The 25,768-nt window shown below is 40.7% G+C and overlaps 2 protein-coding genes across 3 annotated transcripts in view; one reads left to right on the top strand and one right to left on the bottom strand.

Moving 5' to 3' along the window:
- Positions 1 to 1,659: 1,659 nt before the first annotated feature.
- On the top strand, positions 1,660 to 2,845 carry nkx2.4b (NK2 homeobox 4b; the record flags this gene model as incomplete). The annotated part of the gene is made up of 2 exons (XM_084314501.1): positions 1,660 to 2,014; positions 2,199 to 2,845. 2 exons carry the CDS (start codon positions 1,660 to 1,662, stop codon positions 2,843 to 2,845), a joined length of 1,002 nt encoding a protein of 333 aa, XP_084170627.1.
- A 1,539-nt stretch (positions 2,846 to 4,384) lies between these two features.
- xrn2 (5'-3' exoribonuclease 2) overlaps positions 4,385 to 25,768 on the bottom strand; it is a 66,532-nt gene continuing 45,148 nt past the window's right edge. For both annotated transcript variants that reach the window (XM_084314658.1, XM_084314659.1), the window contains 11 exons: positions 22,737 to 22,809; positions 17,603 to 17,686; positions 17,197 to 17,294; positions 16,936 to 17,015; positions 16,741 to 16,797; positions 10,560 to 10,628; positions 10,182 to 10,343; positions 9,542 to 9,642; positions 6,448 to 6,508; positions 4,777 to 4,954; positions 4,385 to 4,523 (listed from right to left, as the gene is read on the bottom strand). In XM_084314658.1, the coding sequence (XP_084170784.1) occupies positions 4,458 to 4,523; positions 4,777 to 4,954; positions 6,448 to 6,508; positions 9,542 to 9,642; positions 10,182 to 10,343; positions 10,560 to 10,628; positions 16,741 to 16,797; positions 16,936 to 17,015; positions 17,197 to 17,294; positions 17,603 to 17,686; positions 22,737 to 22,809 (1,029 nt within the window). In that variant the 3' untranslated portion in view covers positions 4,385 to 4,457. The remainder of the gene's footprint in view (positions 4,524 to 4,776; positions 4,955 to 6,447; positions 6,509 to 9,541; positions 9,643 to 10,181; positions 10,344 to 10,559; positions 10,629 to 16,740; positions 16,798 to 16,935; positions 17,016 to 17,196; positions 17,295 to 17,602; positions 17,687 to 22,736; positions 22,810 to 25,768) is intronic.

The raw sequence follows: 25,768 nt of genomic DNA, 5'->3' as shown, positions 1-25,768 counted from the left end.
TTACATTTATTTATTTATTAGGTTAAATCAAATCTTCAACTTTCGATTTAATAGACAACTATATTATAGTTCACATCAACAACAAAAGCAAGCAAATGGCCTAACTTCAACACGCTACCTGTCAGCACAATAAAAAGGCGGGCTATGTGCAGGTTCTTTAGTGCTGTTATTGCATACAAATTACAATTGGGTAGGTCTGTTTAAAATAACGACACGATTATTTAGCCGCAACTTGGGCTATAGACTATTGGATATTTACCAAACTAGTCCAGCAGAATAATTAAATTACCTGGGGATTATTATTATTATTTTATTTTTTTGCTGAAGGCTATTCAGTTTGAACTGAAGGCATGGTGAGACAATCCGTCTCCTAAAATAACTGTAACTAGACTAATTATCAACTAATCCAAAGATAAACAGAAACAAGTAAATTAATTGTTGTTAAATAAACATTACCTGCACGCAAAGAGCGAGGCCATTCTCACGAAGAGAAATATCTTTGCGAAAGTATTTTAAACGTCCACATAAATCCAAGTTTTTATGAACCAAGGCCGTTTCGTCACACTATGTTGAATAGCTCCCCTGTTCCTCGTCCGCCTGTGACGAGTGTCTGTGTGCCGCGAGCCATAGCTCGGAGTAAAAGTCCAGCCTCGAGGATTTCGTGTTTGCATATACTGTTGGCACAGCACAGGTGGCATAGCGAATAAAGAATCAAACAAATACATATAAATAAATACATAGGCCTATGGCATTTCCCTCCTATATGCAATGGACGTATACCTTTCTAGTTTGTCCTGAATAAAACAATTTAGCAATAACAAAGAAATACAAAGCATGACACAAAAAAAACATAATATGCATATTCTATTTTAAAGCAAATGTATACCACTGTGATAATATCAACAGCCCAACATATAGGCTAGTTGGCAATAATTTATGTTCCGATTGTGAAACTATATAATTGTGCGTGCCCTATGTGTTAACACCTATGTGCTTGCAAATTGATTGCGGTCTGTCCAATATTGTCCAGTATTTAAACATACCAAATTATAGTTATGGAATGGAATGTTAAGTCGTATAGCCCATTATAAAAAGGATATCAAAAGGCAATAATTCCGTATAACCATCAACTGGGCTTCTGGCAACCCGTGCGTAATTGCAGGTTAAAAGAAATTAAATTGACACAAAAAATAAGCATTTCATTAACACATTATTTATAATAGCCATGTCTGCCTTGCCAGGCATTGCTATAAATTAACATGTAAAGACAAAGTCAAGCTGCTGGGAATGATAAAACCTGTATAAAAAAAAAGAAAAAAAAAGGCAAAGTTACAAATCAATATTCAAAAATAATCTGGCATTTCCACAAATTACATTTTGCTTAGCTTTGGAAAAAGTAACATTTTCTCCAATTAGCCTGGTAAAAAATGTCAATGGCCATTGTTGGCGCGTTTGGTTCATTGCTCCGCCCCTCGTGTTTGTCGTAAACCTGGCGCCTGGCAGAGTGAACTCAAGATAAGGGCAACTATAGCTCGTCTCCTTCTCCAAGGAGATCTCAGACGGACCACAAGTACTCTCACCCAGGTGTCCTGCTATAGCGAGGGAGGGAGGGAGACAGCATCACGGCCAGACTCAGCAGACTCACCTGCGGGCTGAACCATGTCCTTGAGCCCCAAGCACTCAACGCCGTTCTCAGTGACAGATATTTTGAGCCCGATAGAAGAGAGCTACAGGAAGTTCGGCAGCATGATGGACAACACGGGGAACCTCGCTTCTCCGCTGGGCGCGTACCGACAAACCCATGCGTCGCAGCAGAGTATGCAGCAACACTCCTTGGGTCACAGCACGGCGGTAGCAGCCAACTATCACATGGCGCCACACGGCGTCTCTCAGTTCTCCGGTGCCATGGGAGGATACTGCAACGGGAGCATCGGAGACCTGCCGTCATACCAGGACACGGTGAGGAACGGCGCTACCTGGTACAGCGCCAACCCAGAACCCCGCTATCCTACAAGTAAGTTCAAATAAGTGTTGTTCACATGGAAATGAGTTTACAATAGCAATTCAACCTTGCAGCATCACACTACCAACATTCCTTTTACGCACGGCTGTTGAACCCATTTGGCTACATGTTTATCTTTTAATCTGCATGCCAATTAAAGACTTCCTTCTTTTCAATTGAACTTTTGTCTTTTCAGTTTCTAGATTCATGGGGGCTTCTGCTGGAGTGAACATGGCTGGGATGGGGACTCTGGCAGGGATGGACGGCAGCAAGTCCATGGTGAACTTACACGCTGCGCCCAGGAGAAAGCGACGCGTGCTGTTCTCCCAGGCGCAGGTGTACGAGCTGGAGAGACGCTTCAAGCAGCAGAAATACCTCTCGGCGCCCGAAAGAGAACATTTGGCGAGCATGATTCACCTCACACCAACACAGGTCAAGATCTGGTTTCAGAACCACCGGTATAAAATGAAACGACAGGCGAAGGACAAAGCCACGCAGCAGCTACAGCATGAGGCCGGCACCGTGTGCGGACTGTCTCCGAGGCGCCTGGCCGCGTCAAGTCTCTCCAAAGACGGCAAGGCCTGTCAGAACGAGTCCAACACATCGACGTCTAGAGATCAGCAGCAGGTGCAACAGCAAACCAGCTCAAATGATGTGATGACTGTATCGAATGGAGGGGTCAGTCATCAGAACCAGCTATCCTCGGCTGAAGAACTGGACGATATGTCTCCCAGTCCCCCTTTACTACACAGCCAGATACATATGGCTCCGACAGATGCAGCCCTTATCGAGTACACTAATAATATGATAAGCTCCAACTTACTTTATGGCAGGACTTGGTAGGAGTAGCTGAATTGGATACACCCCTACCCCACCGAAGCAAGGTCAAGTGGATTTCAACAGAACAAACAATGAGCGCACAGAGGTCGTTGGTGAGAAGACATTAAAGGCGCCAGAAATTACTAATAGTTTTGATGCCATGTTGCACATTTTAAAATGTTTATGCTTAGACCTATAACTTCGATCTCTGCTGATGGAGAACGAAAACGCTTGAGTTTTCTGTGGGTATAGACAACGTAATTATAACTGCAAGATAGGCCATTGTAGATCCTGAACTGTATTGCCAACATTTCATGAGATTTGTTTTTCCTCAAATTAAGTATTAAGAGTTTATTTTGTAAATTGCAAAACAGTCATTGCTGCTGCATATAAGAAACAAACCATAATCAAATGTAGGCCTGTGTGAACATTTAGCGTATATTGATTTCAGAAATGAGGATACCAATTGAAATAATTAGTTATACTTGCCATTAAATTATTGTATGTTTATTTGGATCGAATCCGTAATTTCTTAAATGTCCATTTTCCAATTAACCTGACTTCAATTCATTATGATTACATAAGCCCTATTCTAAGTCTAGTAATATAGATGCAAACGATGCATGCATATAAAGCAATATCCCCATTTCAACAAATAAGCATAACTAATTTATCCTGAAAGATAATTAAATATGTATCCTTCTACTAAAGGCAAATTATCAAATAAATCCGTTAAAACTGACATTTTCACACATTGAAATAAATGTATTTTTATCTAGTGCACGTTTGTGGTTTGAGATATTTAGCAATAACCTTAACTAACAACTTTCAACATGTTTTTAATAGAAGATCCATTGATATTTTTAAGCATTTATGCCTGACTTTACAATAGTATATTTCCAGCTTATAAAATGTATAGGCTATGATCTTTGGAGTAGGTCAGCCACATTAAGATAAACAAAATTGGGGTAGAGAGATGCAACAGTGGGATTTCAACCCATACCATCAATTAATCAATAGAATTAAAAAAAGTGGACCTTCGTATAACATCAATAAGTGTTAATTGAGACCTGCAATTTAACATGACATTATACAAAAAAGATGTCAAGGATTTGTTTTTGACCAAACACCAATCACACCGACACACACATGAAATTCAAGCCATTTTCTAAAAAAGACTTGTTACTTTAATAATTTGCCTGCCGACATGGAGATGCTTCAAAAAGGCATACAATGCCAATTTCCACAACAAGGGTTATCGCATATTAAACATAGATTGCTAATGAACATTTAAGATCAGATTTGGACACATTTCTTTAAATTAACAAACACATTTTCTTTGACTCACTCAAGTTTTACAACAGGTCACAATCTTAAAAAAATCAAGCACATAATTGAACAATTTTCTTTTATATCAAGCACAGGAATTTTATTTAAGTAGAATAAAAATAAAATTCATTGAACAAGTAAATATCTTGAAAAAGACGTCAACCACCCGCCAAAACAAAATGTTTTCACATGACAAGTAAATATCTAGAAAATGTGCCCCCCCCCCCCCCCCCCCACCCCTCGATCAAAAAAAAAGAAGAAAAAAAAAACCCAAAACCAATTGCCCAAAAGTCCCATCTCTTGGAACTTAATTCCAGTCATATCTCCGTGCAGGTGGTGGCATTGGATAAGTCCGCCCAGTGTTGTATGATCCCTGCAAACCATGGAAAAAAGGTCACTTTTCAAAAGATATTTTGTATTTTGAGTTACAGTTTTCAGTATTCTATTCAAATTATATACATTAGTAAAAAACCAAAAGGTACTAATGAAGGTTGCAATAAGACACATACAACAGTGAAAGTAAGACAAAATAATATGCATACAATCTACTGTATACCATGTCTCACAACTTTCTTTATTTCATGAAGTAGTCCAGGTGCTCAGTAATAAAAAAAAAAGCAGTATACCTGCTGTTGCCCCCTATTATCTCGGCGGTCGGTCCTGTCATCTCTGCGGTTGTCATACTGCTGCTGGTAGTTGCCTGCTCCTGCTCCCCCTCCACGGTTCATGTTCTGTTGGTAGGCAGATCCCTGGGACTGCATGGAACGGTCCCAGCCTTGGCCTCCATACTGCTGCTGCTGCTGCCTGTAGTCACACAATCCACAGTTTAGCTTTTAGAAGTCTAGGCTATACATCATAACCAAATATACAACACGTCTTCAAATTTATTTTCAACTGCCTGAAGTTAGTATATGACCCCCCACCCCCCCCAAAAAAAATGTAATAAAAAAGTTTCCCTAAAATATGAAAAGTTTGACAATTTCTCTCTTTTCTTCAATCATTCCATGAATTAAGAATATTTTTTGTAATCACAGTCATGTATGTCAGACTGGCAAATCAAGAGGGGAAAAGACCCGTTTAATTTCCATTGATGCAGTGACTGAATTGAAATTGCAGAACTGAGTGAGACTGAATCCTTAAGGGATAATATAGTCATGCCATATAACATGACTTTGTTAAGGTAAGAAAAGAGTGCATGCTTATGAAATAAACCATATTTACATGTGGCTTGAATTGCCTTCATCCCTGAAATGAGGAAACCACATTGCCTTGTGAGGCGAGCATATAACAGACACAATGTGACCCTCCATGTTCTGCTGCTCAACAATGTGTCCATCCATCGGCAAACCCCACTATATTAAGTCTGATCTTATGCGCAACAATGGAGGAGGAAGGATAGGAACAAGCCCATCCCTAATTATTGAAACATGTCACATTCCTGCCAATGCCAGACTTAGCAAAGCAGTGGAATCCATAATCCCTCCTCCAAAGTTCCTTATGCATTTAATTTGGTCCGGTCAGAAAAAAGTAGTTAAAGAAATTGTTTTCAGCCGCCACTAATAACTACTGACCTAAGGTGACACGCCGCCACAATGGGCCTGAGCGGCCTGAAAAGTTGAACCAAAGAACCTGATGATTAGTCCCTCAAGAGGTCTGGAGCCAGAATCAATAGCTGGTCTGTGCAGACGGACACTGGCCACGGCGCAGAAATTATACGGCTTGAACAGCATTAGTGATGCCTCATTAAGTTCCACAAACCTCCTCAAGAGAAATTGTTTTAGCGCACCCAAAAATCTTAATTCAAAAGCTATAGCACTCGACGGTGCAGGCAATAGGCTCATTTATTTATAAATCTTAAAAGAATTATAAAAAAAAGCCTTGCATGCAAGTTTGTACGGTGACCAACAACTCCAGCATGTTCAAAACCTCAACATGTTGATTCAGTTGTCCCACCTTTCAACGGGCGTCAGCTATCAAGCAAAATACACATCGTAAAAGAGATTTTTAAATACCATTAAAACTAATTTCCACTTAAAATTCAGACTACGAGTCCTTGGAAACGGCATGCATATATTGTGTTTTAAGTTAATTGTGTCATTTAATAAACTTTCAACCTTTTACTATACAGAAATGTTGATAAATAACCCTATTATGTGTAAGTCAAATACAGATATAAGATATACAAGAAATACTTACTGAACAAAACAGAATACGCAGTTGTCAACTAATATCCCAGTTCCAAGTAAAGTGAAGATAAACCCCATGCAGATATAAGGCGGACAAAGCGGTCAACTCACCTTGGAAATTGTGGAGGGTTGAATGGGGGAGGTGCCCCTAGCAAACTCTGCTGCCTAGAATCTGTTGGTAACAATAGACATTTTCAGAAGTGGTTCTGCTGAACTCCAATTTTGAGAACTTAAGATACTAATGATGACTGTACAATGGCTACTGGCAATCGACAGCTATAGACGGGTAGAATTCTATAAGAGAATCTTGAAGAATTGAAAAATAGAATTACAACCGCAAGTGTTAGGGAGGATATACTAATGTACTATGGTCTCTACATCAAAGAAGCAGAAACATAAAATGTGTCACCAGCTATGACTTTTGGGTATGTACTTTAAATTGGAATACTGAAAGTATTTGACATTCTGGATGCCAATTATTAACCCAATTAATTTCAGTCTTAACCCCAATATTAAAACCAACTATTAATTTCTATCGGATACAGAACTAATCAGCTGCCATGATCAAATTAAGCCCTTTCAAAAACCTAAAATTCACAGTAGGAGTGGAAGGGGAAAAGACAGAAATGTGCTGCATTTGCATTTCTCTGTTCAGAAAATGAAATAAGCCTTCAGCGGGCAGCATTGTAGATGACTCAAGTACCCTGGTTCCATTGCCACAAACCATTCACAAAGCCACACTTAAAAAAAAAAAACGGCTTCTTCCAGATCCACTGTTGCCAAGGGAATGACCAGCTGCAAGACTCGGACTTGTTTGTTTATAGGGGCAGGCCTAGAAAGTGTTTCAGATAGAGAGGAGAGTGCAGGGCAGGGTGAAGGGGACGATGAAAATAACCCAGGGTAAAAAAATTATAAAAAAAAAATCATTTACAAATCTGGCTTGGAGCTAGTGTAAAAAAAACATTTCATAGCAATAGGATCATGGATATAGTTTGTTTAGCTTGCCAGGAACACTTTGAACCTTAAGGCCAGTGTTCTCAAAGCATGAAATTGAAGAGATTTTAAATGTATTTTATGGAAATGGCTGAGGGGATGTTAGGTGGGGAAACATTCTATTACAAAGTAGCAGCAAGTGAGCGACTAGTCGGACCGTTAGTATCATTAGCTTTTGCCATGATCTCCTCAACCAACACGTTTAAAGAAAGACCACCCAGTTGGACCCCAATTATAACTCCATTACATTCTGTGTCTTCTTTCCTGATCACCAGTAATCATTCAAAAGAAAGAATTACAAGTAGACACCTGTCAATCTCCTTAATTAACAATGATCTAAAACTCTAGAGCTCTGGTCTGTGCGAGACAAAAGGAAACAAAGGATTACACTTTAAATCCTTAAAATAAACAGCATTCACCGTATTAGCTCAAGGATTATCGCAATGCCAGCCACATTACATCTTTAGCCATATTCCTTGATACTTTATTACAGCAAAGATACAACTGAACTCTTATTTCACTGTGTGTGTGTGGGGGGGGGGGGGGGAAGAGATATTATAGACAATTTATATTCAAATCCCCAAGTTTCCATCATAATGAGTTTTATATACAAGTTAAAGTCACCATACAAGTTAAAATATGGTGTCACTATAATGTCAAGGCAATAATGGCCGCCAGCAGTCTCCCCAGTTTGTTTTTACACACCAGCTGTTCTGATTATGTTGAACAAAACCCTGCAGCCTGTTTGAGAGCCGGTGTGATGACACATCTCAGCGGGAGGTAGTGGCGTCGTCAAAGGGGAAGTTAACTTTGGTTTCCATCCTCTTCAGACTATATAACACACACCCAATCAAATGGGATCCTCTGTGATGCTTTTATCAGGGGCCCGTGTGTCCTGCAGACCCACTCAAAAAAGTCTCATTACCACCCCTAGTCCCCCGGCACACTAATCAGCAAACAGGGGGACCCAGGACCTCCCCCCAACACAAAGGCCCACCCGGGCAAAGCCTTGGGTGATTACTGCCCAACTAGTGGATTGTCCCTGAGAAAGTGTTATCTGCACAAAAGCATGCATTTGGGGCTCCTGTTGCAGAATTAGGCCTACTTGTCTGGTTAATCACATTCCTAACCCTGGCAATGTTATGTTTCATCCACATGACGCCTATCGTGTGGATTACTCGAGACTTTTGATCGGAGATAATACATTTCCACGTCATCCATTGGTCAAGTTCTTGAAAATCGTTATATTTTTTTTAGATGGGGGGGGGGGTCGTCCAAATAACTGGAGGCCAACTATAACGCAGATGTGCTGCCACTCAAGACAAAGACGACAACATTTAAGTAGATAAAACACAAAATCAGCTTAATTCACATTAGGTATCCATGTCCAATACAGCACTTACGTCTTCCAAGTACTTGTGCCCGTATATTAGAAATCACCTGATGCAAGGTTACATTTCACAGATAAGTAGGTGCACAATTACAGACACGCTAGCTGAAACGTTACCCTTGATTTTCTTTAATGAAAATGAGAAAATCCTACCAACAGAAAAGGGAAGGAAAAAACCTCCTAGACTGCTAATTGGCAAGTTTACCATTAGGAATGAACAGCAGAGGCCAAGGGAGGTGCTACTGCAATCCAGAGGAGCCAAAAACCCTTATTTGCATCAAGTGCCACCAGAATAGCCTCAACTCCCCCACAAGCCATCAGGAACCAGATGAGATTATTCATCAACTTGCAAATTGGCACATCAAAGTCAAATTGGAGAACTGCTGTCGGAGGACCATGGGTCTGAGGCCAGGGGCAGACAGGAGCCCATGATTAGGTGCTGGGAAAGAGACATTTTCTCTCCATATGTGGTTAGCCATTCAAATCCCCCTATGCAGTGAACAAAAGGGCCCCATTTAATTGTGTAACACAATTATGGTATCTTGAAAGGCACAATTTGGCAGCTGGGTATGCATAAAAAAAAATAAAAGTTATAAATAAAATACAGCAAGCCAAGGGAAGCGGGTAAGCAAAGAATGTACTATTCCTGATTTTTTTTTAATAGTTGTCCCACTCGATGTGTAATGAGCAGTCATCTGCAGATTGTAGACAATTTTTATTTTTTTTTATCAATAAACTATATTTTAGTACAATTCCAGTACAAAGAAACCTGATGCATAGAGTGGGTGTTTATGTCCTCCCAGGAAACATGCGTTCTCTTACGTGAAGGCTGGCTGTCCCTGCGTGGAGGACGGTAGTTTCCTTGGCTGTAGTTGCTCGGGGGAGGGGCATTGCTGTACTGTCCGCCTGTGTTCGTGCTGTGACTGAAATACAACAGCAACGTTTCAAGTTACTAGTGTCGTCACATTGGCCTAAAGTCTAAATATAAACACATCGAGAAACATTCTATCGAGAAACATATTCTAGCTACAAAACTTCATTAACTTCCAAGAAATTCTAGCTGAAGCACAATTTCAATACACAGACTCATCGCAAAAAGGAAATCCTTTTTCGAAAACAACGTTTCTTTGCCAGTCTCTTAGCACCTGCCTGTTTGGCCCCATCAAGGCAAATAACTGCCTGAAGTACTGAATTATGGACTTGGTTGACAGAAATAGGAATGCATTGCGTTTCTACACAACCATGCATAATTAAATCCCCAAACATGCTATAGTCAACAGCCAGATGCTCAATTATTCACATTTCTTAATGATAATACAAGGGTGTGGAGTAAAGAGCTTAGACCATAATCAAGCATGGGTATTTAATGGAAACCGTTTGAGGGATAGGAGATGATTTGGCTGCGAGTCTAGAGCATATTGCTCAGCAGCCGGAGGCAGTAGCGCATACAGCAGAAACATACCCCAGAGCCCTGAAGCCGGACTGGTCCAGGTGGGCTTGCTGTCTGTTGGAGTTGAACCCCAGCTGGGGCCTCCAACCTCCACCTCCTCCACGGCCTCCTCCACGGCCTCCTCCACGGTTCCCCCTTTCCCAATCTCCAGGTTTGAGTACTTTGGTGGGGGTCCTAAAGAGAACAACGGAACAAGCAAAATCAAAAACCGGTTACGCTGTAGACGTAGTACATATACATTCTTATCCTGTTGTGTGGTGACCAAAAGGTTACGATTTTGTTTGATCAGTGCATGTAGATAATATATAAGTGCAATTTCAATAGTTGATGTACATACTTGATGGATCATAATTACTGCAAATTATACAGCAGCAAACACAATTTACTTACTTGGCCCCGGCAAGGACAATAGCCTTGAACACAAAGTCGTCTTTAAACTGAGGATCCTTGAATTTCACTCTGAAAAGACAAGGGAAGGCAATAACTATGTAAAATGCGAGGATTAAACAAGGTTTCATTAGAAACCATTTTGTATTGGTCCTCCAACAATTCCAAATATTTCTACAGGTAATTCAGACCGAGGGAGAGCTGTAAGGAGAGAAAACTATGCAAAACATAATGTAAACATTTGTCTCAACAAGGGCCGAACATTTTGACGCTTCAGTAAATAACGGAAGCTTTGCTAAATGTCAAACTATCTTGTTCCTCTCGCATGCAAAGTTTCAATGTGGCAGGTATAGATTTCCTTCTCAAGTGGTAAGTGTATTTCTTTGTTATCCCTTTGGTCGCCGTTCACGTAGATCTACATTTCTGTGGCCCAGCGGTTGAGTGCCGTTCACGTAGATCTACTTTTCTGTTTCGTTATTTCTTTTATTCGCTATTGCCATTCATAATCCATCGAGGCACCTTGTGCATAGGGATGGGAATCGAGAATCGGAATCGATTGGGAACCGGTTCCTAATTGTCAGATTCCTGGAATCGCATGCCTCTGTGACTATCGATTCCTCTTATCGATGCCATGTTTTTCCGACATTTGCGCATTTAAAAACAATAACGGTAGCGCCACGCATTCAGCCATAGCAGACTATTTGATTCCTTGACTAGGAAAACCTAAAGGGCTCGATATTGCGACCGTTTTGTGTGTGCAGTGAAAACTGGAAGTACTTTGCATCCTAGTCATTAATTTACATGGTAAAGTAACGTTAGCCGCTAGCTAGCTAAATAGCCATGCTCATTGCAGAGAGAGACAGAGAGAGAACACTGAGCTGGCCTTTATTTATACAGGTATGTTATTGTAAACAAATTCTCTTTTGCAATAACGACCTGTTGAATGCAACTACAGTTCAATAGATTAAATTAGTTCTCAAATACATTATTTTATTTAAGTGTATAGTTAATGAATTTTTTACAGTTTTTGTATTTTTCTGACATGGGGGCTCAACAATAAATGATAAATGACAATCAGAAATGTCAAGTTGCATATTGTTATTCTAACCAGCTTAGTTCTGTTGCATTTCCAATTTATTTAACGTATCAGGAATCGATAAGGGAATCGACAAAGAATCAGATCGATAAGCAGAATCGATAATGGAATCGTATCGATAAAATCTGATCAATTCCCATCCCTACTTGTGCATGCTGTACTGAATGTCTGAGATCGCAGACTGTCAATACCGGCGCCTACCGCCTTGCGGCCGGTATTGCCCATCATTGGAATCCCTCTGGCTTCGGCTGTGCATCGATCTAAGAAGTCCGGTCCGGGTTTTCCTTCTTGGGCAGGGGGAGCGGTTGAGACACTGGATCACCGTGGATTCATGCGCTTTGATTGATAAGTTGGAAAGACGGCCGCGATCAATATTTGGAATGGCCTGTGTAGTGCGTGTGTGTTGTGTACCGCTGGTCACATCACGGCACAGATGGGGGCGCCACTCCAAGCCCCCTTTCATGCGTGCACGGTGAAAGATAATAAGCGAGGAATGGCAACGCGTTTACTGAATTCCAATAAAATGCAGTTTTCACGTATTTTCCTGGGATTACTCAAAGAATCCCTCAAACTATACTCATATCCACCACGGTATAAAATGGAAACGTACGGATGAGAACAATTGTTTTTTGCATGTTGACTGGAAGAAACTCAATGACAAATCGAAAACGTTATTAGATCCATAGCTATAATATTTAATATAGTTTTTAGCACTGCAAACACGCCATTCTCCCCATTGAATAGTACGCTGGCACTGACGGCCCACAGTGCCCCCTGCTGCCTGGCAATCAAAGTGTTAACATAAATTAAATAGCTCTACATTCCAACAGCCATCACAGATAGTGTTACGAAGGATCAGATTAAACCGAATATATATATTTATTACTTGATATATATTGCATAGTATTTGTATATCGTCTGATATCCCTTGTGTATTCTTTGTACATATACACGGAATATCCCTTTACCTAGTACAGACCATAATATTTCGTTCTCCTATTGGATAGCGATCCACTAGGCGCCACTGCCATACCCCCAAGGTCTAGTTCAAGGTCACCGCCAAGGCTTGCCTGGACATGCCCGGTTCTGCGCAAGAATACGAGACAGGAATAAGGCTGGTACTAGATTATTCACTGTACGTATAAATACGTCGCAGGTGGATACAGCAGCACTTAGCCTAAAGTCAAGTTAACCTAGAAACGTGTTACCCTCAAACGTAAAGCCTTCATCACGAGTCAACAACCAAGTGAAGTGAGCAACCGTGCATCTAAATAGATCACTTATAACCGCGTGCGAATAGGACAGTAAAAGTGTCAGAGCTTAGTGGAATAACGTCAAGTTCGACCTAGTTAATGTGAAGTACCACGCACCGGAGAATCTACACCGGTGAATGCAGAGCCCTTTCCAGCTGGATTATTGCTTTGGTCCTGTGGCTGTTGGAGCGGAGGAGAATCGTCTACACCCACTACTGTGTGGGATTTACCCGTGAGGAACATCACTCGAGCCCGTCTCTGGGAGAGGCTGGCCGGCTTTCACCTATGCTGCACGCATACTTGGATTACAGCTGCTGCTTTCGTCTGCCGATCAAGGGAGTAATGTACCGACTCCCGTAGCTGGAGCTTATTGATTGGCCGTTGATCCAGAGTTTGCATTCGAACATTTCCTCCCCCTGCTGGCCTACAACCGGAGGGACCCTACTAGTATCTCCCGCTGCCCTACTAGTGTACCATAGATATAATTCCTATTGATACAGGTGGTATTTATTATCTCCTGCGTACTATTATAATGGACTTACGCTCTTGACTTACTCACACACATTCTTCGCCTTACAAGCGCAATTCATAGTTATCATTCTGTAACCTACCGTTGCTATAATAAATATTATTCTAACCAATATTGTTGTGGAACCGTGTCATTGTGGAGGTGTTCATATCATATACCTGTGTACTGTATGGCCAGTAGTAATGTACATAAGACAGTAGTGGTTTAATGATACCATACTTATTAATACAGTCAGGGAATTGTACCCCTCAGTTACAGATAGTGTCTGGTCAGTAATATGGGTCTCAGTCCCCCCACTCTGCAGTAAACTGAAAATACTTTCTTGCAAAGCCAAATTTTCAAGAACATATTTGCTTAAAACTAGTTTTTAGAGTTCTCTCCTGATTGGATAAGGTGGGAACAGGATACCAGAAAAAGTATTTTCTTTTTACTGCAGAGCGGAGGGACCCATGTTATTGACCAAATACCATCAGTGATTGACGGAATGTAAGCTATTATTTTATATAAAAAAAGAAATACCACTTACAGCACCTTTAACCATTTCTTATGCTGAAGGCTATTTGGTAAAAAAGTATTCAAATCTTAATTTTCGCACCAATTGGAAGTTCAAAGCATTCGGTTCAGTCCTCGTCTTGACATATGAATATCTGATAACCATTCCACACTTGACTGGTTGCAGTGGAGCACTGTTTATGAACTATTATACAACGGCATGCAAATTTCTCGATTCTGATTGGCCATTTACACGTCTTTATTGGCAACAATCCACGGTCCTGGGCTCAGGACCCGCCCACAACCGAATCACATATCACTCCCCGGCTCACTCCGGGAGAAAACAAGATCGCGGACAACAAATGGTTATGTTGAAAGCACCATAACGACTAAATATGAAGCGATTCTGTCAAGGGGAATGTGTTAGTCCTTTAAACAATGTTGGATGATGTAATTGATGGGTCTTGAGTCAATCTAGAACAAAAGAAAAATCGCGGATTGATTGATTGATTAATTGATTTAAATTTCTTCCTTCCTACTTTCTACTGACTGCAGCGTTCTCTCTCACACTGTCCGACGCTGGCGTACCCACAAACACACACACTGTGACACACACACACGCACACACACACACACACTCCTGTCTGCAACAGCGGGGGAGTCAGACTGAGAGAAGCAGCGCTGTTTTAAGTGAGCATGGTCTATTGAATTGATTGATTGGTTGATTGCTAATTTTATTACTGTACCCCTGGTTTCCAACTGGTTAAGTTTAGGCTAAAAGAAATAAATAAAAAAATAGGGCGAAGAAAACGTTTTTTTCCTATAGGGCAAAGAAAACGTTTTAATTTGTTTTACCTACTTTATATAGAAGCATCTAAGAATGAAGTTCTATGGAAAGTAGGTCTGCATTCCCTTAACAATTGTGTGTATTGAGCCGTACTGTATTGTACCCATTCTGCATCTGGTAATAAAATTTTCAATCAATCATTCCAATAATACACAGTTGGATGTGTTAGTTGGTTGGATGCACTTCAAGCTGCTTCCACATGAGGCAACTTCTCTCAATCATTCCAATAATACACAGTTGGATGTGTTAGTTTGGTTGGATGCACTTCAAGCTGCTTCCACATGGAGGCAACTTGTCTTTTTTGTAGTTGTGGGAACTACTTTTTCTGGCGGATGGTTTTCAATAAATCTTCGATTAATGTGTGTTTATTGTATAGAAATAAGGTTGGATGAATCTGGCAGTTGTATAAAAGCTTTACACCACTTGTAGTCGTGATTTGTGACCAATAAACCATGCCTAGGGGGGTCTAACGACCCTCGGCTGCGCCTCGGGCCTAACGACCACCCCTAGGCATGGTTTATTGGTCACAAACCACTCCTGCGCGTGATGTAATGCTTAACTACAGTACAAGAAAGCGCATGTGCGGGACCACAAATAAATGTTTCTGTAGTCCATCATTGAGGTCTGTAAATAGAATCTTGTTTCACATACCCGACTTGGAACTAGGGATGTGTCATTAAAAAAAAATTGCAGGGATGAAAGTAGACTTTTGTAATGTGGTTATACATTTTCTTTATATGCAGGGCCCAGGAGTTCAAAACATTGAATGCCTATTGATTGATTGCACATTTTAATTAAGCAGAATGGGTACAGTACAGCTCAATACACACAATTAACTCATTCAGCGCCATCGCTTAATGAGCCAGGGGGCACTAGAACGCCATCGCTTTAATCAATGGGTAGACTGCAAGATTTGCGAGTGCTTAAAATATATCTTATATTATAGCTATGGCTCTAATACACCTGTCGATTGTCAGTGAGTTGCTTCCAGTCAACATGCACAACAGATTGTTTTTTCATCCGTACATTTCTGTTTTTTCATCCGTACATTTCCGTTTTGAATGAGTATAGTTTGTGATTCTTAGTAATCCCAGGAAAAGACACGATAATAGCGTTTTAGTGGAATACATAATTTTTCGCCTGATTATCGAATATTCCTGAAATCAACGCTAGATCATCATTATCCTTCCTCGTGCATACATGAAATGGCCCTCGTAGCACGGCGCTCCCCCCCACCTCCTGCACACACACAGCTTCGATCGCGGTAGAAAGAAATATCAGATCAACGCAAGATTTTATTTATAGAGTCCTTACCTGGTCTCTGATGCAATGCAAAAAAAGAATCCAATTATATGATCGCCATTCCAGTTATCCACAGCGATCCTGTCCCCGACATTACCAAGCGTTACACATGAACGGGCGGGCGGGGTTAGTGTTCCATGCCATCGTTGTAAAGGCCTGCCTCGTCTGAGTATTTAAACCCTGCACGCACGGCTCAGAGATCGGCCCCGGAAAAAAACGACACCATTTCTAATACAGTGCAATACCATCCGGGAGACGATAGGCGACGGTATTTGCCCTTTGCGAGCTCGGACCCATTCCCAATGATAACGTCAGGCTGGATGGATGAAAAATTAATAGATATCGCTAATAAAAGAAATATGGATTAAAACCTGAGATTTCTTGGGTTTGGCGCCCAGAGCATGGAGAGTTAACCCGGACTATCTCGGGTTTGGCCTCCAGTGAGTTAAGAGGTTAACCTACAGTATTGGTAAACAAACGTATTGCTGAAAATATACACTATGACTGCTGTTTTGACAGGGATAGGGTCTTTACTTTACTTACATTTGAAAAAATTCGGGCTGAAGAGGTTAAGAACCTGCTAAGAGTTCATTTCCACAGCTAGTACACTGTGCCTTTTTAGCCTGCTCTGTAAAACAGTGTTATGGGCGAAATATCATCCTTACCCTATTGCGGTGTTCTGTGCAATGTCACGGAGCATTGGGATAGGAGACGGCACTGGCCTAGGATTAAATAAAATAATCAATTAAGCAGCAAATATAGGGTCACCACATTTGTGGCGCTAATATGCATTTGAAAGAAGAAAAAAAATAGTCAATAGGAAAATGTACAAAGAAAATGATGATCAAGATGTTCCTTACTTATCCGGTAGAATAGGGTTGTCATCAAGATTGAATATACCTTGGAGTCCATGGCAGAGTTCTGCAGGGAACTCTGTGCTCTGAGGGAGGGAAACGTAGAGATGAGGCGAGGTGTACAGAGCTACGTCAGTATGGATGGTGCAGGTAGAGAGATGAAGCCAGGTGTACAGAGCTACGTCATTATGGATGGTGGAGATACATAGAGATGAAGAGGTGTACAGAACTACGTCAGTATGGATTGTGCAGGTATACATATTGTACCTCGTGAGATTCTGACCGGTAGAGCTCCTGGATGAAGTCACAGAGAGGGTGGGACTTCCCTACAAACAGCACGTCACTTCCCAGGCTGTTCCTTCTCACTGAAATGAAATAAAATAAAACGGCAGCTGTATTATGTAGTTAAATATCAGACCAACTACATTTAAACCAATCCAGAAAAACTCACTTGTCAGAAGTTTGCAAACATAATTAATTATTTTTTTTATAACTATTTTAACCCACCAATCATGGACAATGTAAGGTGCAACAGCAACACTATCAAGATCTTCCATGACTTTACAGGTGTTCCAGGACCCATGTTAAAAATAAAATAACCTTTAGTTGAAAATGATTACCGTACTTTGCAGCTCGGGTGACGACAAGAGACAAGCAGAAAAGCACTACTTACGTTCCTCAGTGCTGAGGTTAGGATACACATCAGCCAGAGCAGCCCTCAGCCTGCGCTCATCCACGAAGGGCAACAACGCCACGCCTTCATATGAAAGACAGAATACATTGATAAGAGGTCTTCTACAGTGATTCGACAGGCTACATGTTAATGTAGGGCAGGCGACATTCTTGTTCTATACGAGTTCCTGGAGCGGTGAAAACTAGGGATGCACCAATCTGACTTTTTCAGTCGCGATAGCGATAACTGGGTTTTGGTACCAAGTACCGACCAGATACCCATTGTTCAATTAATAAACTATGCCTCACTGTGTGGAAGAGACTGAGATCATTATTTTGTGCAAGGCAACATCAGGCTCGACTTAAACATTACTTTTCTAAGTTAGTGAAACAAAATGTAACAAATTAACAGATATAAATGTATTGAATTGTTATTTATTATTAAAATTACAATTTTTTTTTTTTCATAAATAGTCTCAGATACCCGATCTAGCTATTTTAGTCATATCGGGGCCGATATCCAATATCAATATCGGAGCATCCCTAGTGAAGACAATGTAGCCAACACATTTCTGTAGAGTACGTTAGCCAGGCAGCTATTAGTTATATGGCGAGTTTCTTTTCCCCCTCTATGAGCTTCTGGAGAGGTTTCAGCCGAAAAGCCACAATGGTAGGTTTACTTTACCTTGCAATCTAATAAAATATGTAGAGATTTGTTAACTTGCCAGCTACGTTTGTAGTTGTGGCCAATGTTCGTAACTAGTGACTGATTGTACTGTAGCAGACAGCGTTTTGACGTGTGCCAGTGCTAACGGTCTAAAGGAGTGCACCAAGGGAAAGAGATACATGCATGCACAAATTAACGTTGAAAAATCATAATTGGCAAATTAGTTTTACACATACTAATTATACACAATAAAATAATCGAATATTGATATGCCTTAAAATTCCCATCCCTAATCTGTATTCTCCGAAAAGTCCTTTGCAACAAGTTAAATACGGTAGGTCTTTCAGGTCCTACAAACATGTCTTTGAATTCTCTTGCTGAAAAAACGAAAGAAAAAACACTATGCATTCTAGCAGCCTCTATACCCGTTTCATTCCTGTTCTCAAAAAGCTGTAATGTAACAGTCTACATCAAGCGAGCCACTTTCGTCGCACAAATACAACAATTACCATACATCTAGCAATGTTGTTCCTTCTAGGGCTGGGCGATATGGCCTCTAAATGATGTCGCAATATTTTTTGGCCATATCACGATGCATATCGCAATATATATATATATATATTTTTTTTATTATCTTTCCCCCCCCTCCTTTTTCCAATTTTTCTCCCATCCCATTGTTAGTCGTTATGCCAATTCCCAACCCCCTTCCTGGTTGTTGCGCACCCCCCTACTGCTTTCCTCCGACGCATGTGCAGCCAGCCGGCAGCGCAGATTCTCACCGGGAGAGTGTAACGTGTGGAAGGTCACACTACCTCCCTCCAGATCCTACCCTCGCTGTGCAGGCGCCCCGACCGAACTGTAGGGGTCGCTGTCCACAACGCCCAGGACCCACCCATCAGCTTTCCCACCCCTAACACTGCCAATTGTGTTAGTATGAACGACCAGCCAAGCCGATAGCAACGCCGAGAGCTGGATTCAAACCCAGCGTCTCCAGCGTTGATGGCGAGCGCCTTGCCCACTACACCACCTAGCCGCCCCATATCGCAATATTTTGACATTTCCTCTAAAGCACTTAAATGCTTGATTTAACCCTTTGATGCATACAGTCACGCCAATATGATGATTATAATAAGTCCCTGCAACATATGTTTGCATTATTAAACCATGAAGATGCTTTAAAAAATAATTAAATGAAAATGTACTAAGAGTAGTCTACTGACACACTCTTGGGTGCCTAAGACTTTTGCACAGTACCGTGTTTTCTATCCACTTTAGCCAAACACACATATATATATGTATATATATATATTAGGGGTGGGACGGTACGCAACCGAACCGTGTACCGTTCGGGGCATCCGTGTATTGTACGGTTCCGGGGATGCGCAAATAAAAAAAGAAACTTCATTTGGCACGGAGCCGGGAGAGGTGAGCGCTGGCTGCAGGCAGCAGCAGCAGCACTGCAGCCAGGTGCTAGTCAGTTTGTGTTATATTGTGCTTGCCATTTTTAATCAATCTTCATTACGACTTTAAAAACAGCCATTAACATTACATAGGCCTACACACATCTTGCCATAGCGTTAGCAGTTTGTACAACACAACGCACGTTTTAACTATGGTAGCCCCGCTAGCCCCAGCTAATACAGTCAACGAAATGTTACCGTAGCTAGTACTAGCTAGCAGAGGAGGAAATGAGAGTCTGAGAGGCGGGGTGTTTAAAGACAATGATAGGCGTTTATTCAACATCCAAGAAGGCTAACATACAACTGTGTTTTACTAACTCCAACCGGGACTATTGCTGCTTTCGTGCTGCTTGTTGACGTTATGAACTCCTCCTAAGCTGATGGTCCCACACGCTAAAATGTCCATGGGGACCCGCGCCAACCCATAGATAGTTCCAACTCACCGAATTATGTAATCCACCACAGTTGCACTCAATATTTAAATAATGTTAGTCTAAATAAATGTAGACAGATAATGTACGTATTTAAAAAATAGAATGAACAGAGCAGTGTTGTTTTTAAACAGTACAGTGTGTGTGTTAGTTTGATGTATGCTGTCAGTTCGGTCTTTGTGTGCCAAACATTATTTAAGGCTGTAAACACTTCCTCCTCGTGGTAAAATGATGTGCCTGATGTCAAACTGCCTCATTCTTTCAGTTTTTGCATGACTACGTCCTTGAGAATAACTGAAGTTGGATTATTTTTAGGCTATATATATTTTATGCCGATTCTGGTATTTTTGGAGTAGATTGTCTTTTTTTTTATTATAAAAAACAATATATCGAACCGAACCGAAAACCATGACCACAAAACCGAGGTACGTACCGAACCGTGGGTTTTGTGAACCGTCCCACCCCTAATATATATATATATATATATATATATATATATATATACACACACACACCACTGTGAGAAAATAATCACACAAAGGGATAATGGCTTATAGCAGACTTAATGAAATTAAATGTTTATATCATCAACTATCCAGTTAGTATTTATACTGTAACGTTTAGCTACTTTAAATCATTGAATGTAGAGCGAGAGAGAGAGGGCGAGAACGCGCAAGAGAGCCAGCCCCCCCGCCCCCCGGGTTTTGTTCTAGGTTTGCGTTTATCGTCTAAGCTGCCGTAGGTGATGTCACACTCAAATGTAAACAGGAAGAGTTGAACACACGGAGATGGAAACTGGATGATATAAAGAAACGAATAACCAATAAATATGAAGTTATGTTTAAACTTCTGTTGTCAAGCGTCGTCAATATAACCCACCCACTTTCCTCGCGAATGGAACTAGTGTTGTGGAGTCCGCTTTGAGCGTTTTCCAGGGTTAGCAGCTAACGCTAGGTAGCTTAGCCTAGTCATCATGGATAACTTGGTTAGCAGCTAACATTAGCCCATTGCTTGAGTCATAGGTCTGTCTGTGTAATGAAATTACAATTGCATGTCATTTAAGGTCCGCGCTGGTCATGTGTCTATAATGAAATGAGGACAGCTCTGCGCTAAAGCTAAGTCTCATCAGCCGCGACAACATATACTCGATGTTCACAATATACTAATTTACTACATCTCATGTAGAACAAGCCGTGATACATCGAGTATCAGGGTTCGAAATTAAGGGGGGCTTGGGGCAAAATGCCCTTGGAAATTGACCAAATGGCCTCGAAAATCAGTTAAGGGGGGCAAGAAAAGCCCCCGACACTTTGCACAGATGTTTATCCCTTAGTATGCACTAGGGATGGGCATTTTAAAGAAAAATCAAGATCGATTGATCGCATGCTATACTCGAGTGATCGTGTATTACTCGAAAAGGGGGGAATTTTTTTTTAAAAAACACATGGGTAATCTTTGTGATTTTTTTTACTTATTTTTGTTCATTCACGTATATGTTTAAGGAAACCAACAAACAGTTATAATATTACACAAACATGTGAACAAATGTTAAATAAAAAATGTATACTTTTTTTCATAAAAATTAATAATTTTGATTTTTTTCCCTTCGGTTTTTCTCATAGCTACAAGTAACGATTATTCACGCCCATCCCTAGTATGCACACGCACAGTATAATATGCATGTAATAAATAGTTTGTTAATAAACTCCGTTACTTGAACAATTTTCACTGTGCTCCTAAATTTCTTTGTGTGCTCCTAAATTTTTATTTATATTTTTTTTTATCTACTTTTTCTCGCCATTTAAAATTTCTCCCATCCCAATTTTGTATTATCCAATTCTACCCTCCCCTGTCTCGAACGTTGTTAGACCATGCCTCCCACTGGTCTGCCTTTTTTTTTTTTAATGAGCACATGTGCTCCTTGGGGAAAAGGTTAGCGTAGAGCCCTATATATGGAGACATTAACATTACGTTATCAAACATAGGGACGAAGACTGTAAGAAAAAGTGTTTTATAATCTTTGTTAATTTTCATTAAAATCTGGTGCCCCCGAAATAAAAAAAGCCCCCGAAAATCAATTAAGGGGGGCAAAAAAAGCCCTGGGGGGGTATACTCTATATATCGCCCAGCCCTAGTTCCTTCTAACGAAATTCAGATCAAACTGTCAAAGGCGCATCAGAAACCCAAATACATGTGCACATTGCACCAGGCGAGTTTCTCACAATGAGACCTTTAAAAGGCAACATCATTCAAACGTACATTTTGTAGAAACATAAGCAAAGTTGCTATACGTCAGTAATACAGCTTGGAAATGGCAATACTGTGTGGACTTTTCTGGTTTACCCGATTGCAAGATTCCCTAACAACATACAATGGAAATATATATATTCTTTTATCGTTTTCCCTTGGACTGATGACATAATTTTTACATTGAATCCCAAAATCCCGAATATCGACGCAGCATTGCGTGGTTACACTGACACTATATTCACCTGAGGCTTTGCAAAATGTATATTGTGGTGCAGTGTTGCTCTCAGTTTAAGAAAAATAATTACTCAGAATGAAATAGTCACTTACCCTGCCAAGCATACTTCTTGCCATTCAAATCAATGGCAAAGTCATCAGGGTAGAAGTCAATGATTGCGGATTCCTGAATCACCAAAGAAGGTACGTCAACACTTCTAGAAATGTTTATATAAATAAATGTCTATTTTGCCCATCTCCATCTCCATCACCCACTAACATAACATAAGTGATTCTACCTATAACCAGTTTACATTTGCTGATATAAAATACTGGTGTCTGGTAGGACATTCCTGGTGAAATCATCTGGCACACGGGAAGTGATATGTTCGACATCACCAGCAGTAACAGCAGTTTGTTTGGAATGAATAGAACAGGGGTTCTCAGTTTTTCATACCGTGACCCCATTTTATTTAGGAATTTCTTTGGGGTCCCCACACTTAACTCATTGGCCGCCAATCACAAGTATACTCATTATTGGCCGCCAACGCTTGACCGCCAATAACGAGTATACTCGTTATTAGATCGTTTGATCTTTTTCCTTTGATCCCCGCTCTACACACTCGGCCGGAGCTCTCTGAATCACTGTGGCACAGCTACATACGTTGGAATTGCAATGCCGATCTAATCTCACTAGGTGGCAGTATCGCCTATCTTTTTAACTGATAGAAAGGCAACAGGATAGTCAATGAATGCACCAGAACCATCGAGGCTCGCTCTGTGGGGGAGCTCTTCCAAAGCAATCGCTAGCAGATCTGATCGCCTCAACCTATAGTGTCCCATAAACATGTGTAATTACATATAAACGAGTAATCGCGATCGCCGATGAGATCATTGGAATTATTCTTTTTGGATTACCTTCTGGCTAAGGTAAGGACCCCCTATGTCTATTTTACAGAACGTGAAACATGTTTTATGTAACGATCACAGTGGCTTACTTTACCGGTCATAAACAAGGCTTTTTCTAACAATCGGATTTTCGGGGTAAGACTACCTACCTACCTACCTACCCCCCCCCCCCTTTGATGATTTTGTGAAGGTACATATTATATACACACCTTTGATTTGGGAGCATTTGTGGTTTCAGGGAATCAACCAGAACGATTCGGGCTTATTGCACATATCACGTTTTATCTCACGATCTATGGAAAAAGACTGGATTATCTTGGAAATGCGCAATGTTTAGCATGTAACAAACTACAAACTACAGTGTGTAGAAACAAACTCTTTTTCCCCCATGTTGGACTAGAAATAGTGTCGAATGAGCCACACCATTGTCTCTACAGCTATAATACAGAACAAGCACAACTCTGCAAACATCGTGAAACACCGCAGAAAGGACAATTTTAATCTGGCCTGAAGCGGCAGAGATACGGAAAGCGTATGGCGATGAATGAGTTAATGTATAGCATAATTTCAAGGTGGAATTAAGGAATATCAAAATAAAAGAACACGTTGTTGAACTTGGATGATGTATATTAGAAAATGTAATTACAATGTAATTACAGCACTGTTATCTATACACATTTATAAAACGAGGCATATTTAGCCAAAATATGTTGCCAGAACATTAAACGTATATATATTTTTTTTTAACACTTCGCGACCCGTAGTTTGAGAACCACTGGAATAGAAGATTAACTCCGTAGTTAGCATTCATTTTCAAGATGGAACGCAAGTCAATACAGTGCAAAACTGCAACAGCAATGACCACTTATAACCAATAGATGTCGCCAAAATAAACAAATTAAGATCTTAACACTTTCTGTGCAACGCTGTTTGGTTAATTTACCTTTAGAATGCCGGCCTTTCTAGTAGTTTCCTTGGTCGCTGCACTATGTTTGCGAAGCTGTGTTTGTGTTCTGTATTATAGCTGTAGAGACATAGTGTGGCCAATTTCGACAAACATTACTTGTAGTCCAGCATGGGAATAATAGTTTGTTTCCACATGCTGTAGTTTGTAGTTTATTACACACTAAACATTGTGCATTTTCAAGATAACAGTATTTCTTCATCGATTGCGAGATAAAACGTGTTATGTGCAATAAGCCCAAACCGTTCTGGCTGATCCCCTGAAACCCAGAATACTCTCAAATCAAAGGTACCGTACTTTTCGGACTATAAGCCGCAGCTTTTTCCCCCATTTTTCGACCCAGCGGCTTATATAACGGTGCGGCTTATATGTGGACAAAACCCGAAAATAGAAATAGCTTTTTTTTACTGCATTGAAATGTTATTTATCTGTTCCCTTATTTACTTAATACAACTTGTAAATGAGTTAATTCTTGTTATTTGTCTGACAGTATTGTGTCCCAATGGGAGTCACTCTGTAGAGGTGGGAGTCACTCTGTAGAGGTGGGAACTTAAAGCTCAATATAAGAACAGCCATGCACCACCACCCACAGAGTCGAGAAAGAGCAATCAATCTGTCAATCCTTTCCGTGTCCGGGCCGGGTGAGGTTTCCCGTGTTGAGTCAAATTAAGCCGCAGGCTCCACTCCTTACATATGGTAATTAAACATTAAAACACATGCGGCTTATAGTGCAGTGCAGCTTATATATGTACACATCATTCAATTTAGCTGCTGCGGCTTATAATCGGGTGCGGATTATAGTGCGAAAAGTACGGTATATGATATGTATAATATACCATCACAAAATCATCGAGGGGGGGGGGGTCGTTTAACTCATAACTATGATCGCGTTTGCCGAGCATGCTTTTCGTCTGTTGAAACACAGAACTGTGATGTTAGAAAAACACGTTTCAGATTAGGTAAAATAGACATGGAATGTAGCTTACCTTAGCCAGAAGGTATTACAAAAGAATAATTCCAAGTGATCGCATCACCATCGCGATTACCAGTGTATATGTCTATACACATTTCGATGGTGAAATACGCTCATGCAAAGCAATCCAGAGGCGAGGACTGTGAATTTCTATCCCGGGAGGAGTGGCCACTCGTGAGGAAAAACTGAAAGTGAATCTGGCTATCTGACCAGAGCCCCATGCAGTTCAGACACGGGACAATACTGTCACCTGTCAATCAGAATGCAGTTAAAAATTGTCGTGACGTGCCTAAATGATGC

The sequence above is a fragment of the Notolepis coatsorum genome (assembly GCF_963971535.1).
Source record: "Notolepis coatsorum genome assembly, chromosome: 5".
NCBI classification, from domain to species: domain Eukaryota; kingdom Metazoa; phylum Chordata; class Actinopteri; order Aulopiformes; family Paralepididae; genus Notolepis; species Notolepis coatsorum.
Note: the sequence above shows the minus strand (reverse complement) of the source record. Positions and strands in the feature narration are given on the sequence as shown.